The following is a 23,685-nucleotide window of genomic DNA, read 5'->3' as shown; positions in this document are numbered from 1 at the left end:
CGCCTGGGCCAGTTGCGCGCGCAGCTGCAGCACGAGGCGGGACCGGGGGCGGGGCCGGGGCCGGGGGCGGAGCCCGCCGCCCTGATTGCGCTGCTCGGGGAGCGCGTGCTCAACGTGTCTGCCGAGGCGCAGCGAGCAGCGGCCCGCTTCCACCAGCTGGATGTCAAGTTCCGGGAGCTGGCACAGCTGGTCACCCAGCAGAGTGGCCTCATCGCCCGCCTGGAGCGCCTGTGCCCGGGAGGCACGGGTGGGCAGCAGCAGGTAACGTTTGAGCGCGCCAAGAATCGTAGCCACTTCCTGTGTGCATCATTTGTAAGATGGGGCTCTTGCAACCCTGCGCGCGATCTCGGAAACGCAGTTGTGAAATCCGAAAAGCTCCAAATACCAGATTCCTACTTCTCCTCCCACAGCTCATTTGGGTCAGAATGCGACTGGTTGCTCCTTAAAATCTTTTCTTACCTACTTAATATAAATATTCATGCCTGTAATCAAGCATGTTATTATGTAAAGACCAAGGACCTATGTTAGGGTGGTGTTATGTGATATAAATATAGACCCTGTGTTACTGTTCTAAATTCTGTTATATTATTTTTAATTCTGGAGCATGGCTGGCCCTAATTTTGAATAAGATCCTTGCTCCACAACCCATACCTTAGAGGGCTGTTGGGAGGAGTGAGTAAGCTAATACTCATTGTTGGAGGTACTCCTATCATCCCTGCTGTACCGAAAAGGAGAGTCAGAGTCCGATAAATTAAGCTGTGAACAACAGAGCAGGAATTTAAGCCCAGCCCTGCTCCTGACAGCTAGAGCTAGGCTTCGGGAAGTATCCATTCTAGGGCTGGGACATGCCCCTGCCTGATCCACCCATCTGGGTGTTGGAAATTTAGGGGCCCAGGGTCTTTTCAACGGAAGGCTGGTGCAATCACATCTGAGTCTCTTGGTCACCCCAGGTCCTGCCACCACCCTTGGTGCCTGTGGTTCCTGTCAGTCTGGTGGGTGGCGGTAATGACACCAGCAGGAGGCTAGACCCAGCTCCAGAGCCCCAGAGAGACCAGACCCTGAGACAGCAGGGGCCCTTGGCTTCTCCCATGTCCGCAGGGCACCCTGCTGTCCCCACCAAGCCAACAGGTAAGATGAGGGCAGGAATGTTGGGGATGTGGGAAGCTAGGATATTCACAGTGCACAAGTGTGCAGTGCAGTGTGAGGAGACGGAAGTAGGAGCCAGGATTTTAATGGCAGATCTCTTTCATGATAAGGGGACTGGAAGAAATGATGCTTTTATTCTGGAGCTGATGGAACAAGGAGCCACGGCTCTCATCCTGAAAAAGACCAAAATCCTTACTATGGTCTGAAAATAGGAAAGGAAGTGTTTTTCTTTTGGTGAGGAGATAGGACTGCTTTAGGACTGCTTGTTGGTAAGAATTTCAGCTAGCTCAGAGTGTCCTGTTCAGGACTTCTATTCTGGTGAGGTTTTAGACTCAGGACTTAAGTACCCCAGGCTCCACATTTGCTGTCGTGAGAAAAGAATGAGAAAAGAACCAGAGTCTTAACTCAGGAAAGGAAATGGGTATTGGGGCTCTTATTTGGGTCAGGGAATGGGAGAGGCAGGACCGATCTTCTGGTGAGGACATGAGAGGAGAATGCGGATCTGTGTATCAAGAAGGGGTTGGTCGGTCCAGGCTGTGCCTTCCTCACGTCTCTGCACCCACAGGCCCGTGGCAGGATTGCGCAGAGGCCCACCGGTCCGGCCACAGGCAGAGCGGTGTGTATGAGCTGCGTCTGGGCCGGCACGTGGTGTCAGCGTGGTGTGAGCAGCAGCTGGAGGGCGGAGGCTGGACTGTGATCCAAAGGCGGCAAGACGGCTCCGTCAACTTCTTCACCACCTGGCAGCACTACAAGGTGGGCGTGGGGGGGAGGGAGCAGGGCTGTGTTGGGGAGGGGACCTGCTTCTGACCTCCTGACTTTCCTGTCCTGCCAGGTGGGCTTCGGGCAGCCTGATGGAGAATACTGGCTGGGCTTGGAACCTGTGCACCAGCTGACCAGCCGTGGGGACCATGAGCTATTGGTGCTCCTGGAGGACTGGGGAGGGCGTGGTGCACGTGCCCACTACGACGGCTTCGCCCTGGAGCCGGAGAGTGACCACTATCGCCTACGGCTTGGCCAGTACCATGGGGATGCTGGAGACTCGCTTTCCTGGCACAATGACAAGCCTTTCAGCACCGTGGATAGGGATCGAGACTCCTATTCTGGTAAGCAGAGCTCTTATTCTGGTGGCGAGTGGGGAAAGGGGAGGTGAGACCCCCAGGGAGGGAAGGCAGAGAATGAAAAGAGTGGAGTGAGACCTCCCTCTGCAAAGGATTAGGGTAAGCAAGAGAGCAGAAGGGAAGACTTTTATTCTGGTGAGGGGATGGAGAGAGCCTAGATTCCTTCTTTGATGAGGCAATTGCTTCCCCCTGTTCTGGTGAGAGGCAAGGAGAGCTAGGAGTCTTATTCTAGAAAGGAAGTAGGGAAGATTTTCTTCCCCCTGATAAAGGCAGAGCTTCTAGTTTTCACCAAGGGTGGAAATGGTGTAACTTGTACTTTGATAGGGAGATAGGGAAGGAATAAAGTTATTACTCTAGAAAAGAACGTAGGGGCCACAGCTCGTAACTTGATGCGGAGAGAGGATCAGGGTTTTATTCAGTAAGAGTGGGAAGGCCCGGGGGATGCTTGGCAAAAGCCTTGTGCTAGTGACATGCTAGTCGAAGCTTTTATTCTGGTAAGAGGACACGGACTTTCTCTCTCCTTAGGTAACTGTGCCCTGTACCAGCGGGGAGGCTGGTGGTACCATGCGTGTGCCCACTCCAACCTCAATGGCGTGTGGCACCGTGGTGGCCATTACCGCAGCCGTTACCAAGACGGTGTCTACTGGGCGGAGTTTCGTGGCGGGGCTTACTCTCTGAAGAAGGCTGCCATGCTGATCCGGCCCCTGAGGCTGTGACCATCTGTCCGTCGGTCCCCTGGGTCTCAGGGGATGTTTGTCAGCAGCAGCCCAACTTGTCCTGGCCACAGCTGTTTGTGACTTAGCATGGGCCCTGAAAATGGGACCCAGGAACCCCCCTGCCGATGTCGCGGACCCAAATGGCTCCCCAAGGGCACTTAGATATCAGTTTGAGCTCGTATTTTATAACAGCACAAAGTATCCACAGACCGTGTCCAGTTTGCATCTGCACCTGTCGGGGGTCACTCCCCGTGCCCGCCCTCGCCCTCCTCCTCCTCTTCCTCCTCCTCCTCCACCTTCAGGTCCTCCAGGATGAGGTTGTCCAGGTGTTCCACGAGGCCCCCCTGGCTCAGGCAGGTGGCCACAGTGGAGCCACTGCTGATGTGGGGGTTGCTGGGGTGCAAGACTTTAGGCAGGTGGTTCTGCTTCCGGCTCTTGGGGTGTGCGCAGGACGTCCCAGGCACGTGGGGCTCTGGGGAGGAAGAGGTTCTGAGGTCATGGAGCTTGAGGCCCACAGAAGACTCTGGGGGCAAAGGGGTTACAGCCATGGAGGCTCGGGAGGGGAGGGGCTGAGGCTACAGGAAGTTCAGAGATGAAAGTCGCAGATGTTGAAACCACAAGATGCCCAGGGACTGGGGCATCACCTGAGACCACAGGAGACAAAACAGGAGCCAAGAACACAGAGACCAGGGAAGAGGCCGCGAGGATATGGGGGGAACCACTGGGCCTCACGGGCAAGACCACGGAATGTGGCTGATGATGTGAGAGGGGGGTATAAGAAGGGGCAGGGTCTGGTGGTGGAGGCTGGAGACTGATGGGGGGGCAGTGCACGGAAGATGTGAAAGAAGGGGCTGATGCCATGGGGTGAGCTAAGTGGCTTTGGGGACTCAGGCCTTCGGAGGCACGTGGAAGAAGCAGGCAGAGTCCTTGGTACTTAAGGCCCCAGGGGAGGATCTCCCAGGAGTCAAGGTCACGTAGACCACCGGGACGAGGGGAGGTCTCGGGGGACATGCCAGGCCCTCACCTCGCCGGTTGTAGCAGTCCGCGGCCGAGCAGGAGTGGGTGTGGGTGCTGCGGCGGTCTGCGTCCCGGTCCCAGCGTGGAGGGAGGATCCGTGTTGGATACACAGGGAAGCCGCACCCGTAGCAGGGGGACGAGGACCCCATCTGTGCCCAGCCCCTGGGGGCAGGCAGGGCCGTGAGGGTCCAGAGGTGAGGCCCGGGCCAGTGTGGGACCAGGGCAGGGTAGGGTTGGGGAGGGGGGGGAGCAGGGCAGGGGAAGGGGTGGGGGTCAGCACCCTCACCGGAAGTTGTGCCGACACTTTGGGCAATGGAACTCAGCCACGCCCCACATCTTGTCCAGCGGCACCGGCTCATAGCGCTTCCGGCATTTCCTGCACCGGGACACCTGGGTGTGCAGAGGGCGGGGGGGGGGGGCAGGCTTGCGGTCAGAGGTGAGCCCCAGCGGTGTGATACTGGCCACAGTGGGACACGGGAACAGTACAAATCTGGGCTGCTCCCCCACATCCCCCGCGACCTGGTTGCTAAGCATTTACAAGCACACCGCTGATGGGGGGGAGGTTCAGAAGCCAGACTTGGGGTTGTGGTTTTGAGGTCAGGTTTGATTTCTATGGTAAGTGTCAAACTGGCGTCAGAGGGCAGGCTATGGGGTGGGGGAGGGGCTCAGAAGAAGACTGCGCCTGAGGGTTGGTATTCTTAGGCCAGAGGTTCAGAGACTGAGGACAGGGACGGGTCATCACCTCCTTCCGCTGGGGTACACGCCGCCACCACACGTGGTCACAGGAGGAGCAGGCAAACTGCCGGTCCACGGCGGGAATGAGGTCTTCCTGCGCGCGCTGGAACATGCGCAGGTTGGCTTCTGTTAGTGGCAGCAGGGAGGTAGCCACAGCCTGCAGGGCGGGGACAAGGGGTGGTCACGCCTCTTGCACTAACATAAACACACGTCAGCCCTCTTCCCTCTACAGACACGTCCCCTCTCCCGCCCCTGTCACGTCTCCCTCTTGTCCACGGACGTCTGCCACTACCCCCCAGGGATGTCCTCCTCTCTGTACCTCCCCCCACCCCACTCCATCCCCTGGACTCACCTGGATGTCCTGGTCCTGCTTCATGTCCTCTGGGGGGTCCTGGGTGGAGACATCAGGGGCAGAAACTGGGGATGCAGCTCAAACCTCTACTTACCATTATTTGTTGGGGGTGGGGCTCCAGGATGGGGAGGCAGGGTCCTGGCCCCACACGAGTAGGGTGTCCTTAACTCAGGAGGTGCTGGTTGACCAGCGTCCCCTTTCAGAGGGCCAGGCGCATGACCCCAGTTATCATTACAGTGTCTTGAGAGCCAGGGGTGGGGCATGCTATCCCCACTGCTCAGATGAGGAAACTGAGGCTCTGAGCTGGGAGAGGGGTTGCCCGAGATCACCCTGAGTGAGGATGGCAGAATAAGCCTGGACCCCATGCTCCCTTCCCGCTGCTAAACGCCACACACTTGCTGGCACTGCGATGGGTCACCTATTTGAGTCCCTGGTGCTGTACGCTAAGTGCTTGGGCTCTGGATTCAGATGGATGCAGGTTCCAGTCCTGACTCCATCACTTCTATCTGTGGGAGTGTGGCCACCCCCCCACTCCCCGGCATCCCTGATGAGGGGCATCTCAGAGCCCAGCTCTGATGCTAGGTGACCAGGGTTTTAGTCCCAGCTGCTGCCTGCCTGCGCTGTGACCCTGGCAAGTGACCTAGTCACTCTCTATTTCCTCATCTGTGAAATGGACATGATAATAGGACCTGTCTCAAAGGATCAGTACGGCAATGAAACTCAAGACATGTGAAAGTCCTACTGCAGTGCTCTTTCCGGTTTTTTTTATTAAAAATTTTTTTTTGTTTTCTTTAAAAAAATTTTTTTAATGCTTATTTATTTTTGAGAGACAGAGAGAGACAATGCGAGCAGGGGAGGGTCAGAGAGAGAGGGAGACACAGAATCCGAAGCAGGCTCCAGGCTCTGAGCTGTCAACACAGAGCCCGACGTGGGGCTCGAACCCACAAACTGTGAGATCATGACCTGAGCCAAAGCCGGATGCTTAACCGACTGAGCCACCCAGGCGTCCCATCATTTTAAAAATTTTTAAGTAGGTTCCATACCCAATGTGGGGCTTGACCTCATGACCCTGAGATCAAGAGTCAGATGTCCCAGTGACTGAACCAGCCACTCCCCCCCCCAGGAGCCCCCTTATTATTTTTAACATACCCTTTACATGTGTAACTGTAAAGAATATAATATGTACTTTGTTAACATTCTTCAGCAACTACAGGAGGTAGAATTCACAGTGCACTAGCCACTAAAGTCATTTATGGGGTAAAGTGACCATATGGTACCTGTGCCTAAAAGCCCTTCATGGATTCATTCATTCATCACATGGGGTTCCCAGCCCTTCTCTCCTTCCCCATCTTCTGTTTATCCTAGCCCGAATGTGTGTTCCTTTGCTCACTCTACTCCCTCTTCCAGGAAGCCTTTCCTGATCTCCAGGGGTCCTCTATAATGACATTAATCCTGATTCATTTCACTGTCTAGTTTCATGTCTCTTTCTCCTACTTAATATCATCAGCATGTGATGAGCGCCTACAGTCTGCAGTCTCCCTGGTCTAACACATTACTGAAAGGTGCATGAGTCCATGTGGATCATGAGCTGGGGACTGGTGGTGCACAGAACGGGCTTGTCACGGACAGGCCAGGTCCCTTTTGTCCCCCCTCCCCAGTTACCCCATCCTTTGAGGGGAGGGGGGCAGTTTACCTGGGCATCCAGGTCATTACTCAGTTCCTGTCCATCTCTCTGCTTTACCCCTGGTGGGGAGAGTAAGTGTAAGTAAAGCGTCCTTGAAGGATCTTTGTGGGAGTTTCAGGGTCCCCAGAGCCCCAGTACAGACCCTCCCCAGGAGATGACCTCAGGGCCTCTTCCTACCCTTAACACAGATCCCACGTCTTCTGCGGCTTCCCACTCCCGGCCCCTACCAGGACGGGGACCCCAGCCTGCTCACCGTACACGATGGATCGCCCCACTCCGGTGTGGTCGCTGCCAAATTTCCTCATCAGAGTCCCCGCCTTCTTGGAGGATACCTTCCCATGAAACTTCTCCTGGAGGCGCCGGACGCTTTTCTCCAGCTGGGGTGGGCACAGGGGGGTTCCGATGGGTACCTCCCCCATCTCAAGGCATCCTTCTACCAGCCTGAACTTGACCCTTGGTTTTGGCTCCCCCCCATCCCCCCCTCCATCCCTCTACGGCATTTCCTGGAAAAAGCCAAAGTCCCCACAGGGCTTTGGGGGAGGGAGCGGACTGGGGCGAGCGTCCCAGGTTAAGGGAGAAGGCCGGCCAGGTAACCTCTGGCTCCTGACCCTTGACCCTGCAGCCCCCGCTTTTCCTCGAGGAGGCCGCATTTCACTCTGGGGGATGTGACGGTCATTCTCCTTGCTCAGGGGAGCCAATGCCAGCCAGGGCGAAGATCTAGGCTTCGGATGGAGTCCCCAGAAATTGCGAAGCCCCCTCCGCGCCCCCGGCCCCTCCCGAGTCTCCTGAGGGCCCCCGGCCCGGCCGTGGCCATCTCCTACCTCCACACCTTCTTGAGACATGGTGGCGGCGGCACAGGTTCCCGCGAGGGTCTGCACTGCGCGCTCAGAGCCCCTCTACCCGGGCGCGCCCGTCGGTCCAGCAGCCGCGCAGGGCAGGGGGCGGGGCCTCCGGGCGGCCCCGCCCTTCCTTCCCGGCCCCCTCTTTCGCTTTCGATTGCGGGGGTTGGCGTGGTGGACGGGGCGCTCTGGCTCCGCCCCGGCTCCGCCTCTGCTCTTGCGCCCCAGACCCAGGCGGGCGCCAGGGTCTGCACCCTGCGGCGGAGCGCGCGGACCTCGGGCGGTGGAGGCGGCGCGGCCTCTGCAGTCGGTCACATGTCCCCACGCTGCGCGGGGTCCGCGTCTTCACGTCCCTCGTGGGGGCGGGGCCGCCTCGGAAGGCCGCCTTGGATCTCCGTGTCCCCCTCAGTTCGCGCTCCCCAACTTGATCACCCGCTCTCCGCTCCTCCTTCAGGAACCAGGTGCTCCTTAGGATCTGGCCCCCTACTAGTTTTGCGTCTCTTAACGGGGCTACTACATCCCCTTTCTGAACCTCAGTTTACTCCTCTGTAAAATGGGTTGATACAGTGGCTACATCTGGGTGTGTGTGTTTCTCAGGATTGGAGACACCGGGTAGAGCGCTTAGTAGCACCTGGCATGGGGTAGGCAAACTAGTCATTGGACCACCTACTATGTGCCGGTGCCAAAGAAGCATGTAGTTGGACAATGGGGGAAGATGCTTCTGAAAAATACAGGTTACTGGTCCTTAGCAGACTCTTTAGGGGTTCCCAGAAATCTGCATTGTAAATCGGAAGGTAGAGAATCCTCTTGGCCAGAACTTTTTTTTTTTTTTAAGTAGGCTTCATGCCCAGGGTGGGGCTTGAACTCTCCACCCTGAGATCAAGAGTCACGTGCTCCAGCAACTGAACCATTTAGGGGCCTCTATTATATAAAGATATTCTTTAACAAACAACAGAAATGGAGATTAAAAAGTACAGGTGTTTGGGGCGGCCCGATGGCTCAGTCGGTTAAGTGTCTGACTTTGGCTCAGGTCATGATCTCAGGGTTTGTGAGTTCAAGCCCCGCGTCAGGCTCTGTGCTGACGGCCCAGAGCTTGGAGCTGCTTCAGATTCTGTGTCTGCCTCTCCCTTGAAACACTCTCTCTTTGTCTCACTCTCAAGAATAAATAAAGATTAAATTAAAAAAATGTATAGGTGTTCTAACGTCTTCTACTTGAACCCCAAAGCTTTGTTTGTGGGTCTGTGCACTTCACCTGGAGACTTTTAGTGCATAGAAACATTTCATGGTTCTTTGCGACTAAATGTGGAATTTCAGGCCGGTCGGGGGGCTGTGGGGGGGGCGGTGGCTTAGGGCTGCATAGAGGACCTGGGATTTTATGCTGAGAGAAGTGGGGAGGCATGGGGGGGCTCCCTTGTTATACATACATAGAGTATATACATATGATATATAGTATATTATTACTACTTACCCATTGGAGAGGGAGGTCACAGTCAGGGTGGGTGAAGGCAGGCACAGAGCAGGTAGGAGGCGGATCCACCCACTTCCAACATGAAGATCTGTTGGATTCTCCTAATGGCCATGATATGGAGCCATTAGTCTACACCAGGCACTGTTCCAGGCGCTGAGGATCGAACAAAAGAGATCCCTGCACTCTTAGAGCTGGCATTCTAGGGGAGGAGACAGACGAGGAAGACATACATCACAGGACAGGAGGCAGTAGGTGCTACAGTGAAAAATGAACTGGCGTAACAGTACGGGTAAAGGAGGGGGGGTCAGGGAAGGTGGTAGCAGGTAACACCTGGGGGGAGACCTGAAAGGAGGTGGGTGAGAGCTGTAGGCAGCATGGACAGCCAGTGCAAGGGTCCTGAGGTAGGAGCATGGGACTGTTGTGACCAGTTGTAGTTGTTCTCTGTTTGCTGCATGACAAATTATCCCCAGAATCGGTGGCTTAAGACAATAAACTTACTGTCTCATATAGCTTTTGTGGATGGGGAATCTAGCAGCTTACTACCTTTGGGTCTCTCATAAATATTGCAGTCAAGGTTTTGGTAGAGACTGTGGTCACCCAAATGTTTCACTGGGGCTCGGGGGTCCGCTTCCAAGATGGCTCATTCAACACGGTTGGCTGGCGGGTGCTTGTTGGCGCGATGCCTCCATTCCTCCCTACTTGGGCCTCTCGAGTATGCTCCCAACTCGGCAGCTGACCTCCCCAGGGCAAGGAATCCAACCAGAGAAGAAAAGCCAGGTGTGTCTCTTACGACCTAGTGTTGGAAGTGGTACAGCATCGCTTCCACTGCTGCACTCTGTGTATTACAATCCAGTTACAACCGGTCCAGTTTATATTCAGGAGGGGGGATCAAGACCCTCCCCTCCACCCATTCCCATCCTCGCATCTCCCTCTGGAGCGTCCTTGCACCAGAAGGCAAGGAGAACAAGGGAGCCGGCCGTGCTATCGGTCTCTCGGGAGGACACAGAGTATTAGGCAGTTGATCCGGAAGGACCAACAGCCCATATAACCAGATCATTTGTAGAATTTGGTATTTGTAGAGGGACAGAAAAACAAACATTTCCAGCGATCACATGGGGGCGCTGCCCACCCACCAACAGCTCTCTGGGCCTTGTGACCGGCTTGGCCTGGCCAAGGATGGCTTGTTTGTACAGTGATATGAGCATTACTGCATTTCACCCTTTGTCTTCACAAAAAGGTGTGGAAAGGGAGAAAATGCCGTGCTGGCAACAGGGATAACAAGTGGAGCCTCTGACAAGTTGGTATAATTGAGTCAAGGCCTGATCCATTACTGGCGCGCCTGGGTGGCTCAGTCGGTTCAGTGTCCGGCTTTGGCTCAGGTCATGATCTCCTGGTTCATGGGTTCGAAACCTACATCGAACTCTGCGCTTTGGGTCCTCCATCTCCCTCTCTCTCTGCCCCTCCTTTCTCTCTCTCAAAAATAAATAAACATTAAAAAAAGGGGGACCCAGCCCTTACTGACCCACCCAGTCATTAATTTGACAGACATGTATCAAGTGCCTCCAATGGGGGCAGACATGGTGCTGGGCACCTTCCTTCCCTTCCAGAACTCATGGTCTTAATGATAAAGAGAAACATGAAGCAGATAATATCACAAGTAATTATTCTATTATATGTATATATATAAAGAGTAGTAATTGAAAGGTCCATGAGAAAGGGGGACAACATGGGAACCTGAACTGGGCAGGGTGATCAGGGAGGGCTTCCTGGAAGAGGTTCCTCTTGAGCTGAAGTCCTAACACTTGGAAACACTGTGCCAAGTGTTTGAAACTATGTATTTCATATGATCCTCACAGTAACCCCGTGAAGGGGGTGATATTATTACCAATGGGAAAACAGGTTCAAGAACTTACTTGAACTTCCCTCTCTGAAGGATAAATAAAAATTACCTAGGTGAAGAGATGGAGCATGTGCCCATGAGGTGGGAAAGGATTTGGTGCATTTCTGGAAGCTAGAGGCCACTATGGCTAAGGGCTTAGCGAGCCCGGGGCAAGTGGAGGGAAGGAAAGCTCTTGACTTTCAGCCGACCCTTTGAGGCATGAGCTGGGTGATCAGTGTGATTGTGGAGAAAATGGACACAATTAGTGCATGTGTGTGCTTTTCTTATTTTTCTTGCCCTTCCCCTATGTTCATCTGTTGTGTTCCTTAAATTCCACACATGAGTAAAATCATAGGATGTCTGTCTTTCTCTGATATCCTGAGTGTCTTTCATGTAGCATAATACCCCCCACGATGTTGGGAGCAGGTGTGTGCTTTCCATAATCTAGGCAATTTCTCCTCAGTCTAACCAAAGGAAGAAATTTGGCAATGCCCAGCGATGGGGGTTGGGGGGATAGCAACTCTCCAGACTGTTAGGGCATCTCTTGGTAGAAACTTTGGGGAGGGCAATTTGGCGAAACCTACTAAGGCATTATGCATGCCCTTTTTTTTTTTTTAACAGTTTATTTGTTTGAGAGAGAGAGCATGAGCAGGGGAGGGACAGAGAGAGGAGAGAGAGAGAGAACCCCAAGCAGGCTCCACCCTGACAGTGCAGAACTCATGTGAGGCTCTCATGGGTTCATGAGATCATGACTTGAGTTGAAATCAAGCCTTGGACACTTAACAGACTGAGGGGCCCCAATTATTATGCACGTTGTTTTTTAAATTATTATTTTATTATTTTTTTAAATGTTTATTTACTTTGGAGAGAGAGAGACAGATAGAGTGCAAGCAGGGGAGGGGCAGAGAGAGAGGGAGACACAGAATCTGAAGCAGGCTCCAGGCTCTGAGCGGTCAGCACAGAGCCCCACACTTGGCTGGGACCCACAACCGTGAGATCATGATCTGAGCTGAAGTCAGATGCTCAACCGATTGAGTCCCCCAGGCATCCCTCTCTCCACATTGGATACTTCCATAACAATTACATTATTATTATTATTATTTTGCAAAAAGCTCCCATCGCTTATGTAAGCAGAACCAAAAAAAATTACAAAAGAAGATAAATCCAATTACTTTGAAAAATAACATGTAAGTCCATCTTGGACAATGACGCCTAAGAGATGAAAAGTAGTATGAGATTTCATAATTCGTGGAGCCCTTAGCAAATGCGATTTCCTTTACAGCACCGAAATCTATTGTTTGAGTTTTGCGAAATCAACTTTAAACACATTTCCAGGAATGCTTTATGTTTGAAGGTTGGGTAACTTGTTTGGGGCTCTGCTCGAATGATTTCAGGAAGTGGAAAAATTGTAGTGGCTGTGATATCCTGAGTGTACCCAGGGGGCACTGGGTGCCTGTGTCTGGGGGGGGGGCGCGTATCCTCAGGGCTTTCAGCCATTCAGTTGTCCCTCCACCTTCTGGCTTCAGGGTCACTGTCCCCCTTTTCAGGCAAAGGCTCTGAGTTTCAGAGTGGTTAAGTGAAGTACACGGGACGCCCAGCTACTAAGCGACATAGCCAGGACCTGAGTGCAGGCTCAGTGATCACAACCCCCCCTCAAGCTAGGATTGAGGACAGGGAGTAGAAAGGTCAAGGGGGTACTCTTCGGGGGTACACTTTGAGGGTGCACTTTGGAGCCAGTCTGGGTTTGAGTTGATTGCTAACTCCTTCTTAAGCTTTCTGGGACTCAGTTTCCCCATCTCTGAAATGGGAATAGGGTGTATACTTTCCATGAGGTAATATAGATAAGCCATGTAGACCGTTGCCACTGGCCACATGTGGCACCTGAGCTCTTGAAATGTGGCAAGCCTAATCCAGATGAACTATCAGTGGTAAGCACACACTGATTTCGTAGGCAAAACATCACTGGCTTTTTAAAAAAAATTCACGTTGGATGCAGTGTGGTCTTGGCTTCAGGAGTGGAGCCCAGTGATTCATCTCTTACGTGTGACACCAGGGCTCATCCCCAAAAGCGCCCTCCTTAATGCCCATCAAGCGTCTAACCCATCCCCCACCCTCCTCCCGCAACCCTCAGCTTGTTCTCTGTATTTAAAGAGTCTCTCATCATTTGCCTCCTTTTCTGTTTTTATCTTATTTTTCCTTCCCTTCCCCTATGTTCATCTGTTGTGTTTCTCCAATTCCATATATGAGTGAAATCATATATCTGTCTCTCTCTGACTGACTTATTTCACTTAGCATAATACTCTCTAGTTCCATCCACATTGTTCCTGGCTTTTTTACTTTATTACATGTTGAAATGACAATATTTTGGATATACAATATTTGGATAACTTTGGATTAAGTTATCATAATTAATTTCACTGGTTCCTTTTTACCTTGTTAATGGGGCGACTAGAAAACGTAAAGTCTCCTACGTAGCTTGCTTTATCATATTAATGGGAGGGTGCCTGGGTGGCTCAGTTGGTTGAGTGTCCGACTTTGGCTGAGGTCATGATCTCACGGTTCGTGGGTTCAAGCCCTGCATTGGGCTCTGTGCTGACCATTTTGCTCAGAGCCTGGAGCCTGTTTCGGATTCTGTGTCTCCCTCTCTCTCTGACCCTCCCCTGCTCGTGCTGTCTCTCTCTCAAAAAAAAATTAAAATATATTAATGGGATTGTGGCGAGTTCGAGGATAGAAAGCAAACAGGAACCTTCCAAGGGGCATGTAGCTATTTTTATTTCCATACCACCTTGGTTGATGTTCTTTTTCCTGAGGTGTGGCCTATGGGGAGACAGTCCCCTACCTGGTGGCTCTGTGTCTGGCAGCAGAAACATGCAGCAGTTAATCATTGAGCCCATGTCCCAGGAAAAGTCTTGAGGAAGCGCATAAAGTACTCGCTCCAGATCCTGGGCTCTGGACCACGCCGATGACGTCAGCTCTTCACAGTGGACACTTTGAAATTTCAGAAACTGTGGATAGCTCTCCGCACCAACACAGGACAGTCTGCCTTTTCTTTTTCTGATTACAAAAGTATAGTGTGCTTGTTCTAGGAAAAGAAAAAAAATGTTAAGCATTAAGGAACGTTTGATTTGGAAAGGGGAAGTCTGTATACACCGGAACATAAAGCCTTAAGTTACAGTTTTGTCTGTGACCATTGGGGTAGTTCTGGCGGGAGAGGTGGGGGCTGCCGGAACGGGGCCCCACATTTTCTTTGCTATATGTCTGCTTTTTGGGGAATCTTTTTGCTAGGAAGTCCTCAAGTATCATTCAAAATAATAATAGTAATACAGGAAGGGGCAGTAACTTGTTGCTCTTGACCCAGGATAACTCCCATGAAATCTGATGTACATTTTTTCCAGATCTTTGGTCTTTGAACTACTTGTTTTTCATTTTTCTTTTTTAAAGTTCTTAAACATGAACCTCAGCTAGTTAACACGCAGTGTCATGTTAGCTTCGATCACAACACAGTGACTGAAGGCCTCGACGCAGCACTCGGTGCCCACCGCACAATGAACTACTTATATTTCCATCTGACTTCATGGTGGTGATAGTCAGAGAAAAACAGGAACTTAAAAAAACATGTCCGGATATCTGAACAAACAGGGTTCGGGATTGAAAGAGGAACTTTGTTACCAGGAACTCCAGGAAAATGTGTGCCCTTTCAGTGCCTCTGTCTTTCCACTCACAAAACGGGAAGAGACCAGCCCACGTCTGAAAGAGTCTCAAGCAGAAGGAAACGTGTCAATGCGTGTGCAGCGCTTAGCAAGTGCTCAGTAAGGGTATGTTTGACTCTTGTCACAAGATGCAGTCTCAGACCAGAGTCCAAGATCTCTCTCTGACACTTACTCACAGGGGATCCTGAACCCACGGCTGAACTTTCTGAAGCCCTTTGTTTGCTCATCCATAAAATGGGAACCTAACACTCGTGCCTATTGTAGGGTTAAGTGAGAGAACAAGACACACTGGAGATACCCACTCTGCCTTCAGGGGGCCCCGAGGGGGCTCAAGAAAGAACCATAGTGCTCCATATGTGCGTCCAGGGTGGCGGAGGAGGGAGCATCTGGGCGATATTCCAGAAGGAAGTGTTCCGTGGGAATCAAGAAGCTTTCGCGTGGAGTTGGGCGGGAGACGGAAGACGAGCTGAGCTAGGAGTTCTCAGACTTCCTGGAGCATCAGAGCCTCACTGACGGCTTTTCCAAGGCGACGTGCCGAGTGCCCACCCTGGATCTATTGGAGATGCTCCCAAACATCATGGGGGTCTTATCCACTCAGTGAATGCTGCGTGCCAGGCGTTGCTCTGGAAGTGAGGAAAACAGACAAAAATCTCTGCCCTCAAGGAGCTGTAGGCTTGTGTCTTTGGCTGCTTCGCGGGGGCGGGGGGGGGGGTTGCAGCCATTACTTCTTCTAACATTTTTTTTCTGCACCACAATTCTTTCCCCTCTTTTTCTGGAACTCTGATGACAGGAGTCTTGAACTTTTTAATATTATCCCACAGCCCTGTTGTTGAGATTGGATACTTTCTGTGGCTCTGCCCTCCAGCTCCTTGCCTCTTTCCTTTTCGATCTCCATTCCTGCTACTTAGCCCATCCAGTGAGTTGTCAACTTTGGTTATTGTATTTTTCGGTTTCAAAATTTCCACGTGATTCTTTTTCTTTTCTTTTATGTGGTTCTTTTTCTAAACAACTATTCCTCTGTTGAGGCTTTCTCTGTTTCTATTAGTTCAAGAGTGTTTGCTCTTACTTCTTGGGCATAGTTATAATATCTGCTTTACACTTGATCTCAGCCAAAAGGCTGAGAAGTGATTATAAAATCTGCTTTAAAGTGTTTGATAATTCTAGGGCTGGCTGGGTGCTGCTGTCCGTTAAATGTCTGACTCTTGATCTCGGCTCAGGTCATGATCTCACGGTTCATGAGTTTGAGCCCTCCATCAGGCTCTGGGCTGATGGCCCAGAACCTGCGTCAGATTCTGTCTCTCCTTCTCTCTGCCCTCCCCCTGCTTGTGCTCTCTCTCGCAAGTAAATAAATAAACTTAAAAAATAAAGTATTTGATAATTCTAATATCTGCATCATTTTAGGGTTGTCCTGTGATGATTTCTTTTCCTTTGTGAGTGATTAGGGATGTTGTACCAGTTCATATGTTGAGTAAATTTGGATCATATTCTGGAAAATTTGGATATTATGTATAACACAGTGTCAAATTGTGATACGCTGGATCTTGTGTAAATCCTACGGACGACGTTGATGTTCTGTTTGGGCAGGCAGACAACTCAGGTTCTGGTGGCAAGAGTCTTTTTTTTAGTTCTTTTAATGTTTATTTATTTTTGAGAGAGAGAGAGAGAGAGAAAGAGCGTGAGCAGGGGAGGGGCAGAGAGAGAAGGAGACATAGAACTGGAAGCAGGCTCCATGCTCTGAGCTGTCAGCACAGAGCCCGATGTGGGGCTCAATCTCGTGATCCTGAGATCATGACCTGAGCTGAAGTTGGACGCTTAACCCACTGAGCCACCCAGGCCCCTTCAGCTTGCAAGTTTCAACCCACTTTCTCCAGGATGTGGCGTATCAATTCGGTTTTCAAAGCCGTTGCAGTGTTACTTGGCTCTATCCTGTGTGTGTCCGCCCACTGCCTGTGACCTATATGTCTTCTTTCCTGCTCATCAGACAGGAATTTTTTTTTTTTGGTGTGTGTGTGTGTGTGTGTGTGTGTGTGTGTGTGTGTGTGTGTTTAAGGAATTCATTTTGTCTTCACCTAGTGAGTAGTTCTGAGTTTTGGGCTGCCTTTAAGTCTAGAAGTCTAGGCTGGGAAATACCAGAGGAAAATAATGACAAAAATCATTGCTGGTTTGGTGGCAATTTGAGTTATAGTTTCCTTCCTTGTCCAGACTGCTATCATTTACTTAAAAAAAAAAAAAAAGACCTGGGCGTCTGGGTGGCTCAGTCATAACTGACTTCCGCTCAGGTCATGATTTCACAGTTTGTGAGTTCCAGTCCCATCATGGGTGAGCTCGAGCCCCGCTTCAGATTAAAAACAAAACAAAACACCGCCAGACCCGGGTAAGCCCTCCTTCTCTCTCTCTCTCTCTCTCTCTCAAAAAAAAAAAAAAAAAGACTTAAGTTTTTAGAGCATTTACAGGTTTACAGAAAAATTGGACAGAGAGTACAGAGGCTTCCCAAATACCCTTCCCCTACCCCTGTTTCTCCTTTTATTAACATCTTGCATTTTTATGGTACATTTGTTATAACTGATGAACCAATATGAATACATTGTTGTTAAGTAAAGCCCATGATGTACATTAGGATTCATTACTTCTGTTGTACAGTTCTGTGGCTTTGGTCAAATGCATAATGTCACGTATCCACCCCTGCACGATCTTGCACAATAGTTTCATTGTCCTAAAAAATTGCTGTGCTTTGCCTAGGCGTCCCTCTTCCTCTACCCCGACCAACCCCTGGCCCCCACTGATCTCTTGGCTGTCTCTGTCATTTTCTCTTTTCCAGAAGGTCACTTAGTTGGAAATACACAGCACGCAACCTTTTCACAGGGTTTCTTCCACTTCCAATTTGTTTCATCCATGTCTTTTTTAATTTAATTTAAAATTTTAAATGTTTCTTTATTTTTGAAAGAGAGACAGAGCATGAGCAGGGGAGGGACAGACAGAGAGGGAGACCCAGAATCCAAAGCAGGCTCCAGGCTCTGGGCTGTCAGCACAGAGCCCGATGCAGGACTCGAACTCACAGACTGTGAGATCATGACCTGAGCTGAAGTTGGAGGCTTAACCAACTGAGCCACCCAGGGGCCCCTACCCATTCTTTTTTTTTTTTTTTAAGTTTATTTATTTATTTATTTTGAGAGAGAGAGAGAGAGTCCGTGCTGTCAATGTGGATGGAGCCTGTCTCTGGGGAACATCTCACCACCCATGACCTCATGACCTGAGCTGAAATCAAGGGTCAGACACTTAACCGACTGAGCCACTCAGGCACCCCTCTTACTGGTGAATTTTAAGAATTCTTTGATTCTTTGTATATTTTGGGTGAAATACAAGTCCTTTATTGGAGTTGCGTTTTGCAAATATTTTCTACCATTTGTGGCTTGTCCTTATATTCTCTCTTTTTAAAATTTTTTTAAATGTTTTATTAATTTTTGATACAGGAGAGACAGAGCATGAGAGGGGAAGAGTCAGAGAGAGAAGGAGACACAGAACTGGAAGCAGGCTCCAGGCTCTGAGCTAGCTGTCAGCACAGAGCCTGACGCGGGGCTCGAACCCATGAACGTGAGATCTGACCTGAGCCGAAGTCAGAGGCTTAACCGACTGAGCCACCCAGGCGCCCCTATATTCTCTTAATCCATCTACTTTTCAGAGTTCTCAGCTGTTCCATACATTTGTGGGAGAGCCAGGATGGAGACTGTTTTGTCCCTCTTGACGAGAGCCAGAATCTCTGGGCTGGAATATTAAAAAAAAATCCTAAGTTATCATATGATTTACCTATCAAAATTTCATATGTTTCTCTAATGAGGGGCGTATAGCCCAAGGGTAGAGCATTCAATTGCATACGTTTCTCTAACATATAGGGACTTATTTGTGTACTTATTTTTATTTTTAAGTAATCTCCACACCGTGTGTGGCTTGAACTCACAACCCTAAGATCAAGAGTCGCATGCTCCACCAACTGAGCCAGCCAGGTGCCCCCACAGAAAAGGACTTTTTTAAAAAATGTTTTATTTATTTTTGATACAGAGAGAGACAGAGCATGAGAGGGGGAGGGGCAGAGAGAGAAGGAGACACAGAACTGGAAGCAGGCTTCAGGCTCTGAGCTAGCTGTTAGCAGAGTCCGACGCGGGGCTTGAACCCACGAACGTGAGATCTGACCTGAGCCAAAGTCGGAGGCTTAACCGACTGAGCCACCCAGGCGCCCCTATTTTAATTTTTTTAAATGTTTATTTTTTCAGAGAGAGGGAGAGACAGAGCATGAGAGGGATGGGGGCAAGACAGACAGACAGACCGACACACACACACACACACACACACACACACACACACACAGACTCTGAAGCAGGCTCCAGGCTTTAAGCTGTCAGCACAGAGCCCGACGGGGGACTCAAACTCAAGACCCTCGAGATCGTGACCTGAGTCAAAGTTGGATGCTTCACAGACTGAGCCACCCACGTGCCCCCATTTCAATGATTTTTAATAATTTTCCTGAGTCATGAAACCATGACTGCAATTCAGTTTTTAGAACCGGTTTTAAAGTTTATTTTGAGAGAGAGTGCCCACGTGTGCCTGAGTGGAGGAGGGGTGGAGAGAGAATCCCAAGCAGGCTCTGAGCTGTCAGCATAGAGTGGGGGGAGGGGCTGGAACTCAAAACCATGAGATCATGGCCTGAGCTGAGATCAAGAGTTGGATGCTCAACCCATTGAGCCACCCAGGTGCCCCTTTAGAATATTTTTATCTCTCCAGTAAGAGTCTTTGTGTCCTTTCGGCCAATACCCATTGCCACCCGAAGCCTCAACCGACCACACACCTCCATAAGATTTGCCTTTTCTGGACATTTCGTATAAACGGAATCATACAGTATCATGTGATGGTTTGTGTCTGGCATATTTCACTCAGAACATTTTATCGTTTCTTTTTTTTAAATTTTTGATATTTATTTATTTTTGAGAGACAGAGCATGAGCAAGGGAGGGGCAGAGAGAGAGAAGGAGACACAGAATCCAAAGCAGGCTCCAGGCTCTGAGCGCTCAGCACAGAGTCTGACAGGGGGCTTGAACCCACGAACCAGTAGATCGTGACCTGAGCTGAAGTCCAATGCTTAACTGATCGAGTCCCCCAGGCGCCCCTGGCTCAGAACATTTTTGAGGTTCATCATGTAGCCTGTATCAGGACTTCGGTGGTTTCCTGTTTTGTTTTGTTTTTGTTTTTACCATCGAATAGTATTCCATTGTATGGGCATTTTGTCTGTTTCTCCTGAGTTATTATTATATTTTTCTTCAGGTTTTATGACTTTTTATTTCAGTGATAGTAATAGTTATGTGAAGGGCCTGGAGGAGCTGCCTTAGGCGGCGGCCTTATTAGCTGCTTTTCCCTCTGCCAGCATGCCCCGCTTCTGCTTTGCAGTCGCTTCCTGGCACAATAATGGGTCCCAAGGCGGTGGTCGCGGCCCTGGGAGGCCTTGGGCCAACTGGATGAACTGCTTCAGCTCCTTGGACAATTCTGCCTGTGGCTCTCGCCTTCCCTCTGCACACAGGCTTTCAGCCGCTCGTGGGTAATGTTGTCAATTTCAAGATCGACTTGATAGTTTCTTCTCCATTATGTCTCTGCTTCCTATGCGCACAAGATGTCCTTTTGCTGGCGCTCAGCCGCGCCCGCCCTGGCAGGATTCCCGGTGCGCGCAGCAATACCTTTACTTTGCAAACTGAGGCTCTGCAAACTCGCGAGGGTCACGGTTGAGTCCACGAGGAAGTCAGAGGCCTTCGTCATGTAGGTGATGGGGTTGGGCAGCGAGGTCTGCAGCGAGAGAGTCCTGGATACACATCCTTGGTCCTTTTCGCGGTGGTTCTGCAGCGCCGTGGGGCGCGCAGTAGGCTTTGCTTTTGGAGGGGCTTCCCCCTCCTCTGCCTGCGTCTCCTGCCTAATTTTCCCGCTGTTGCTCCCAAGTATTCTTTTTTTCTTTGTAAAATATTGTATAAATAATCTATACACCCAGCCCTGAAATCAAGATCTACTTGCTCCTTTTTCTGAGCCAGCCAGGTGCCCGCCTCCTGAGTATTCTTAAATAATTTTTTTCTCATTAAATTAGCTAGAGTCGTTTGGTTTCTGTGATTAAGCTAACGACCTTTACTAATTTTTAAATATTCTACACTGTTTATGTGTGACTGACATGATTTAAGAATGAAAGAAATGTGCAAAGTAGGGTTGGGACTTCATGCAACCTCAGAGAGAGGAATTACATATTTATATGTGCACATAGGTAGATATGTGTATGTATCCATGTTATACCTGTATGTGTAATCTTTCAGTGCCCTGCTTTCCATTTCCTTGGTCCACCTGGGTTTCAATTGCCCCTGTTCTGGGCAATTTCATGCAGTACAAATTCCTCCCTCAAGAGGGCGTGTGCATTTTCTGTTCTCTCCTTCAGAGTCGTCTTTGTTCTCTGCAGGTGCAGCTGTTAATGCCCTTTGGGGCGACTCTCAACCCGGAGCTGGTAGGTAACCAGGAGAACAGGGGCTAGTAGATGAATAAAACTAGCAAACTGAATCCACCCGCACATTAAGTAGATTGTACGCCATGGCCAAGTGGGATCTATCCCAGGATTCGTCCAGGGATTAGAAGACTCAAACACGTATTTGCACGCCAATGTTCATTGCAGCATTATTTACAAGAGTCAAAAGTTGGAAATGGCCCAAATGTCTATGGACAGATGAATGGACAAACAGAATATGGTGTATCCATACAATGGAATATTATTCAGCCATAAAAGAAACAAAGGACAAAGAACATGCTACAGCTTTGATGAATCTTGGAAGCATGCCAAGTAGACGAAGCTAGAAATAAAACGTTGCATGTTTCCTGCTTCCCTGTTACCATATATCCAGAAGGGGCCAGTCCACAGGGACAGAAAACAGACTAGTGGTTACCAGAGAAGAGGAGGTGGGGGGAAATGCGGAGTGATTACTTAGTGGAGCAGAGTGTTTCTCTGGAGTAATGGAAAACATTTTGAAACCCGAGAGAGGTGGTGATTGCCAAATATTGTAAATATATTAAGTGCCACTGAATTATACACTTTAAAATGGTTAATTTTATGTTATGTGAATTTCAACTCAGTAAAAAATAGACACCTCAATCTATGGTGCAGTGAAAATATAAACTGCCAACACTATTAGGATCTAATTTACACGTGAAAGTTTAAATTTACCTACAAGGAGCCGATTGAAAGATCTCCCCATGCCCAAAAGAGAATGCTTGGAGCAACAAAATCAAGTAGTATTTGGGGCCCTTGGGTGACTCAGTCGGTGAAGCGTCCAACTCTTGGTTTTGGCTCAGGTCATGATCCCACAGTTAGTGAGATCGAACCACATGTCGGGCTGAAATCCACAGGGAGCTCTGCTCTGCTCTGCCAGCACGGAGCCTGCTTGGGATTTCTCTCTCCCTCCCTCTCTGTCCCTCCCCCGCACATGCTCTCTCTCTCTCTCTCTTAAAATAAATAAACTTAAAAAAGTCAAGCAGAATTGGGTTATAATCCAATTAATGATGGAATAGATTAATACACGGGGGAGAAGAGACTAGTATGTGCAGAAGAATTCCAAATAATTTATGTAGCTATTCTGCCCTCAAGGAAGGGAAGCCTAACTCCCAAGGATGGACTGTGCAGAGAGACTTCTTTCTAAAGAGGGCACTATGGAAAAGAGAACAGGGATAGTACTTTACAGTGGAGAAACCTGACAGACACTACTTCGGCCAGTTGATCAAGGTCAACATCAATGGTCATGAATCATGTTGATTTACATACCCTTAATAGGATATGAAAATGGCATTTTACTTCTGCAGTATTCCTCCTAAAACCCCACAGGTCTAATCATGAGAGAACATCAGATAAATCCCAATAAGGGGCCCTCTTGCAAGCTCCCTGACCAGTTGTTCCTCCACACTGTTAGGGACACAAAAAACAAGAAGCCTGAGATGTTGTCACAACCCAGAGGAGCCCAAGGAGACATGTAACATGGTGTCCTGGATGAGATCTGGGAACAGAAAAAGGACTTTGGGGAAGAACTAAAGAAATTTTGTTCCCTGTGGATTTCAGGGAACAATGTATCAATTTTGGTTTACTAATGACAACAAACGTATCATAGTCACGTAAGGTGTTAATACTAGGGAAACTGCAGAGGCATATAAGAACTCTCTCTGTACTGTCTTTTCAATTGTTCTGCAACTTTAAAACTTATCTAGGGGTGCCTGGGTGGCTCCGTTGGCTCAGGTCATGATCTCGCAATTTGTCGGGCTCTGTGCTGACAGCTCAGAGCCCGGAGGCTGCTTCCGATTATGTGTCTCCCTCTCTCTCTGTCGCTCCCTTGCTTGTGTTCTGTCTCTGTCTTTCTCAAAAATAAATAAACATTGGGGCGCCTGGGTGGCTCAGTCGGCTAAGCGGGCGACTTTGGCTCAGGTCATGATCTCACGGTTCGTGGGTTTGAGCCCCACGTCGGGCTCTGTGCTGACAGCTCAGAGCCTGAAACCTGCTTCCGATTCTGTGTCTCTTTCTTTGCTCCTCCCCCACTCCTGCTCTGTCACTGTCTCTCAAAATTAAACATTAAGAAAAAAATTAAAAAAAAATAAACATAAAAAAAAGAACCCAATCTATCATTATGCCTTGTAGCATCTACTCTGAAGGAAATGAGGAGGTTGTGGGGAGAGATAAAGGTCCAATTTCATCTAGCCAGGGTGCTGGAGAAGGCCTCTCCGAGTGGAGATTGGAAAGATGAAGAGAAAACAGTCATGGGAAAAGTATTCTGGGCAGAAGGAACAGCTTACGCCCAGAAGCAAGAAAGAGCTAGAAGTGTCTGGAACCATGGAGGAAGCGACCGTGGCTGGAATGAGTGAGGTGGAGAGCTGGGGGGTAGGGCATGGAGTCAGGGACGTGATGGGGCCACAGTGCAGGGCCTTGAGGGCTATGGTGTCTGAGTGATGGGGGCTTGGGAGGGCTTTGAGC

General features: G+C 49.9%; 2 protein-coding genes across 2 annotated transcripts in view; one reads left to right on the top strand and one right to left on the bottom strand.

Annotated features, from left to right (window-relative positions):
* Positions 1-3,187, top strand: part of ANGPTL6 (angiopoietin like 6) — a 5,447-nt gene extending 2,260 nt beyond the window's left edge. The window contains 5 exon segments of the mRNA XM_029916575.1: positions 2-261; positions 951-1,128; positions 1,712-1,899; positions 1,979-2,249; positions 2,790-3,187. Of these exon segments, the coding sequence (XP_029772435.1) occupies positions 2-261; positions 951-1,128; positions 1,712-1,899; positions 1,979-2,249; positions 2,790-2,980 (1,088 nt within the window). The 3' untranslated portion in view covers positions 2,981-3,187.
* On the bottom strand, positions 2,647-7,913 carry SHFL (shiftless antiviral inhibitor of ribosomal frameshifting). Its single transcript, XM_029917227.1, has 8 exons — positions 7,590-7,913; positions 7,022-7,145; positions 6,778-6,827; positions 5,085-5,123; positions 4,740-4,889; positions 4,284-4,387; positions 4,005-4,159; positions 2,647-3,452 (listed from the first exon to the last, which is right to left on the bottom strand). The coding sequence occupies exons 1-8, from the start codon at positions 7,608-7,610 to the stop codon at positions 3,223-3,225; spliced, it is 873 nt and encodes a 290-aa protein (XP_029773087.1). The 5' UTR covers positions 7,611-7,913; the 3' UTR covers positions 2,647-3,222.
* Positions 7,914-23,685: the final 15,772 nt, after the last annotated feature.

Source organism: Suricata suricatta, chromosome 12 (genome assembly GCF_006229205.1).
Source record: "Suricata suricatta isolate VVHF042 chromosome 12, meerkat_22Aug2017_6uvM2_HiC, whole genome shotgun sequence".
NCBI lineage: Eukaryota > Metazoa > Chordata > Mammalia > Carnivora > Herpestidae > Suricata > Suricata suricatta.
This window is presented reverse-complemented; position numbering and strand designations above follow the sequence as displayed.

Excerpts from the sequence above, each read along its gene's own strand:
- SHFL (XM_029917227.1), bottom strand. The coding sequence starts at position 7,610 with ATGTCTCAAGAAGGTGTGGAG. Across the intron at positions 4,890-5,084 it reads AGCAGGACCAGGACATCCAG|GCTGTGGCTACCTCCCTGCT; the intron begins GTGAGTCCAGGG and ends CCCGCCCTGCAG. Across the intron at positions 4,160-4,283 it reads AAGTGTCGGCACAACTTCCG|GGGCTGGGCACAGATGGGGT; the intron begins GTGAGGGTGCTG and ends GCCTGCCCCCAG.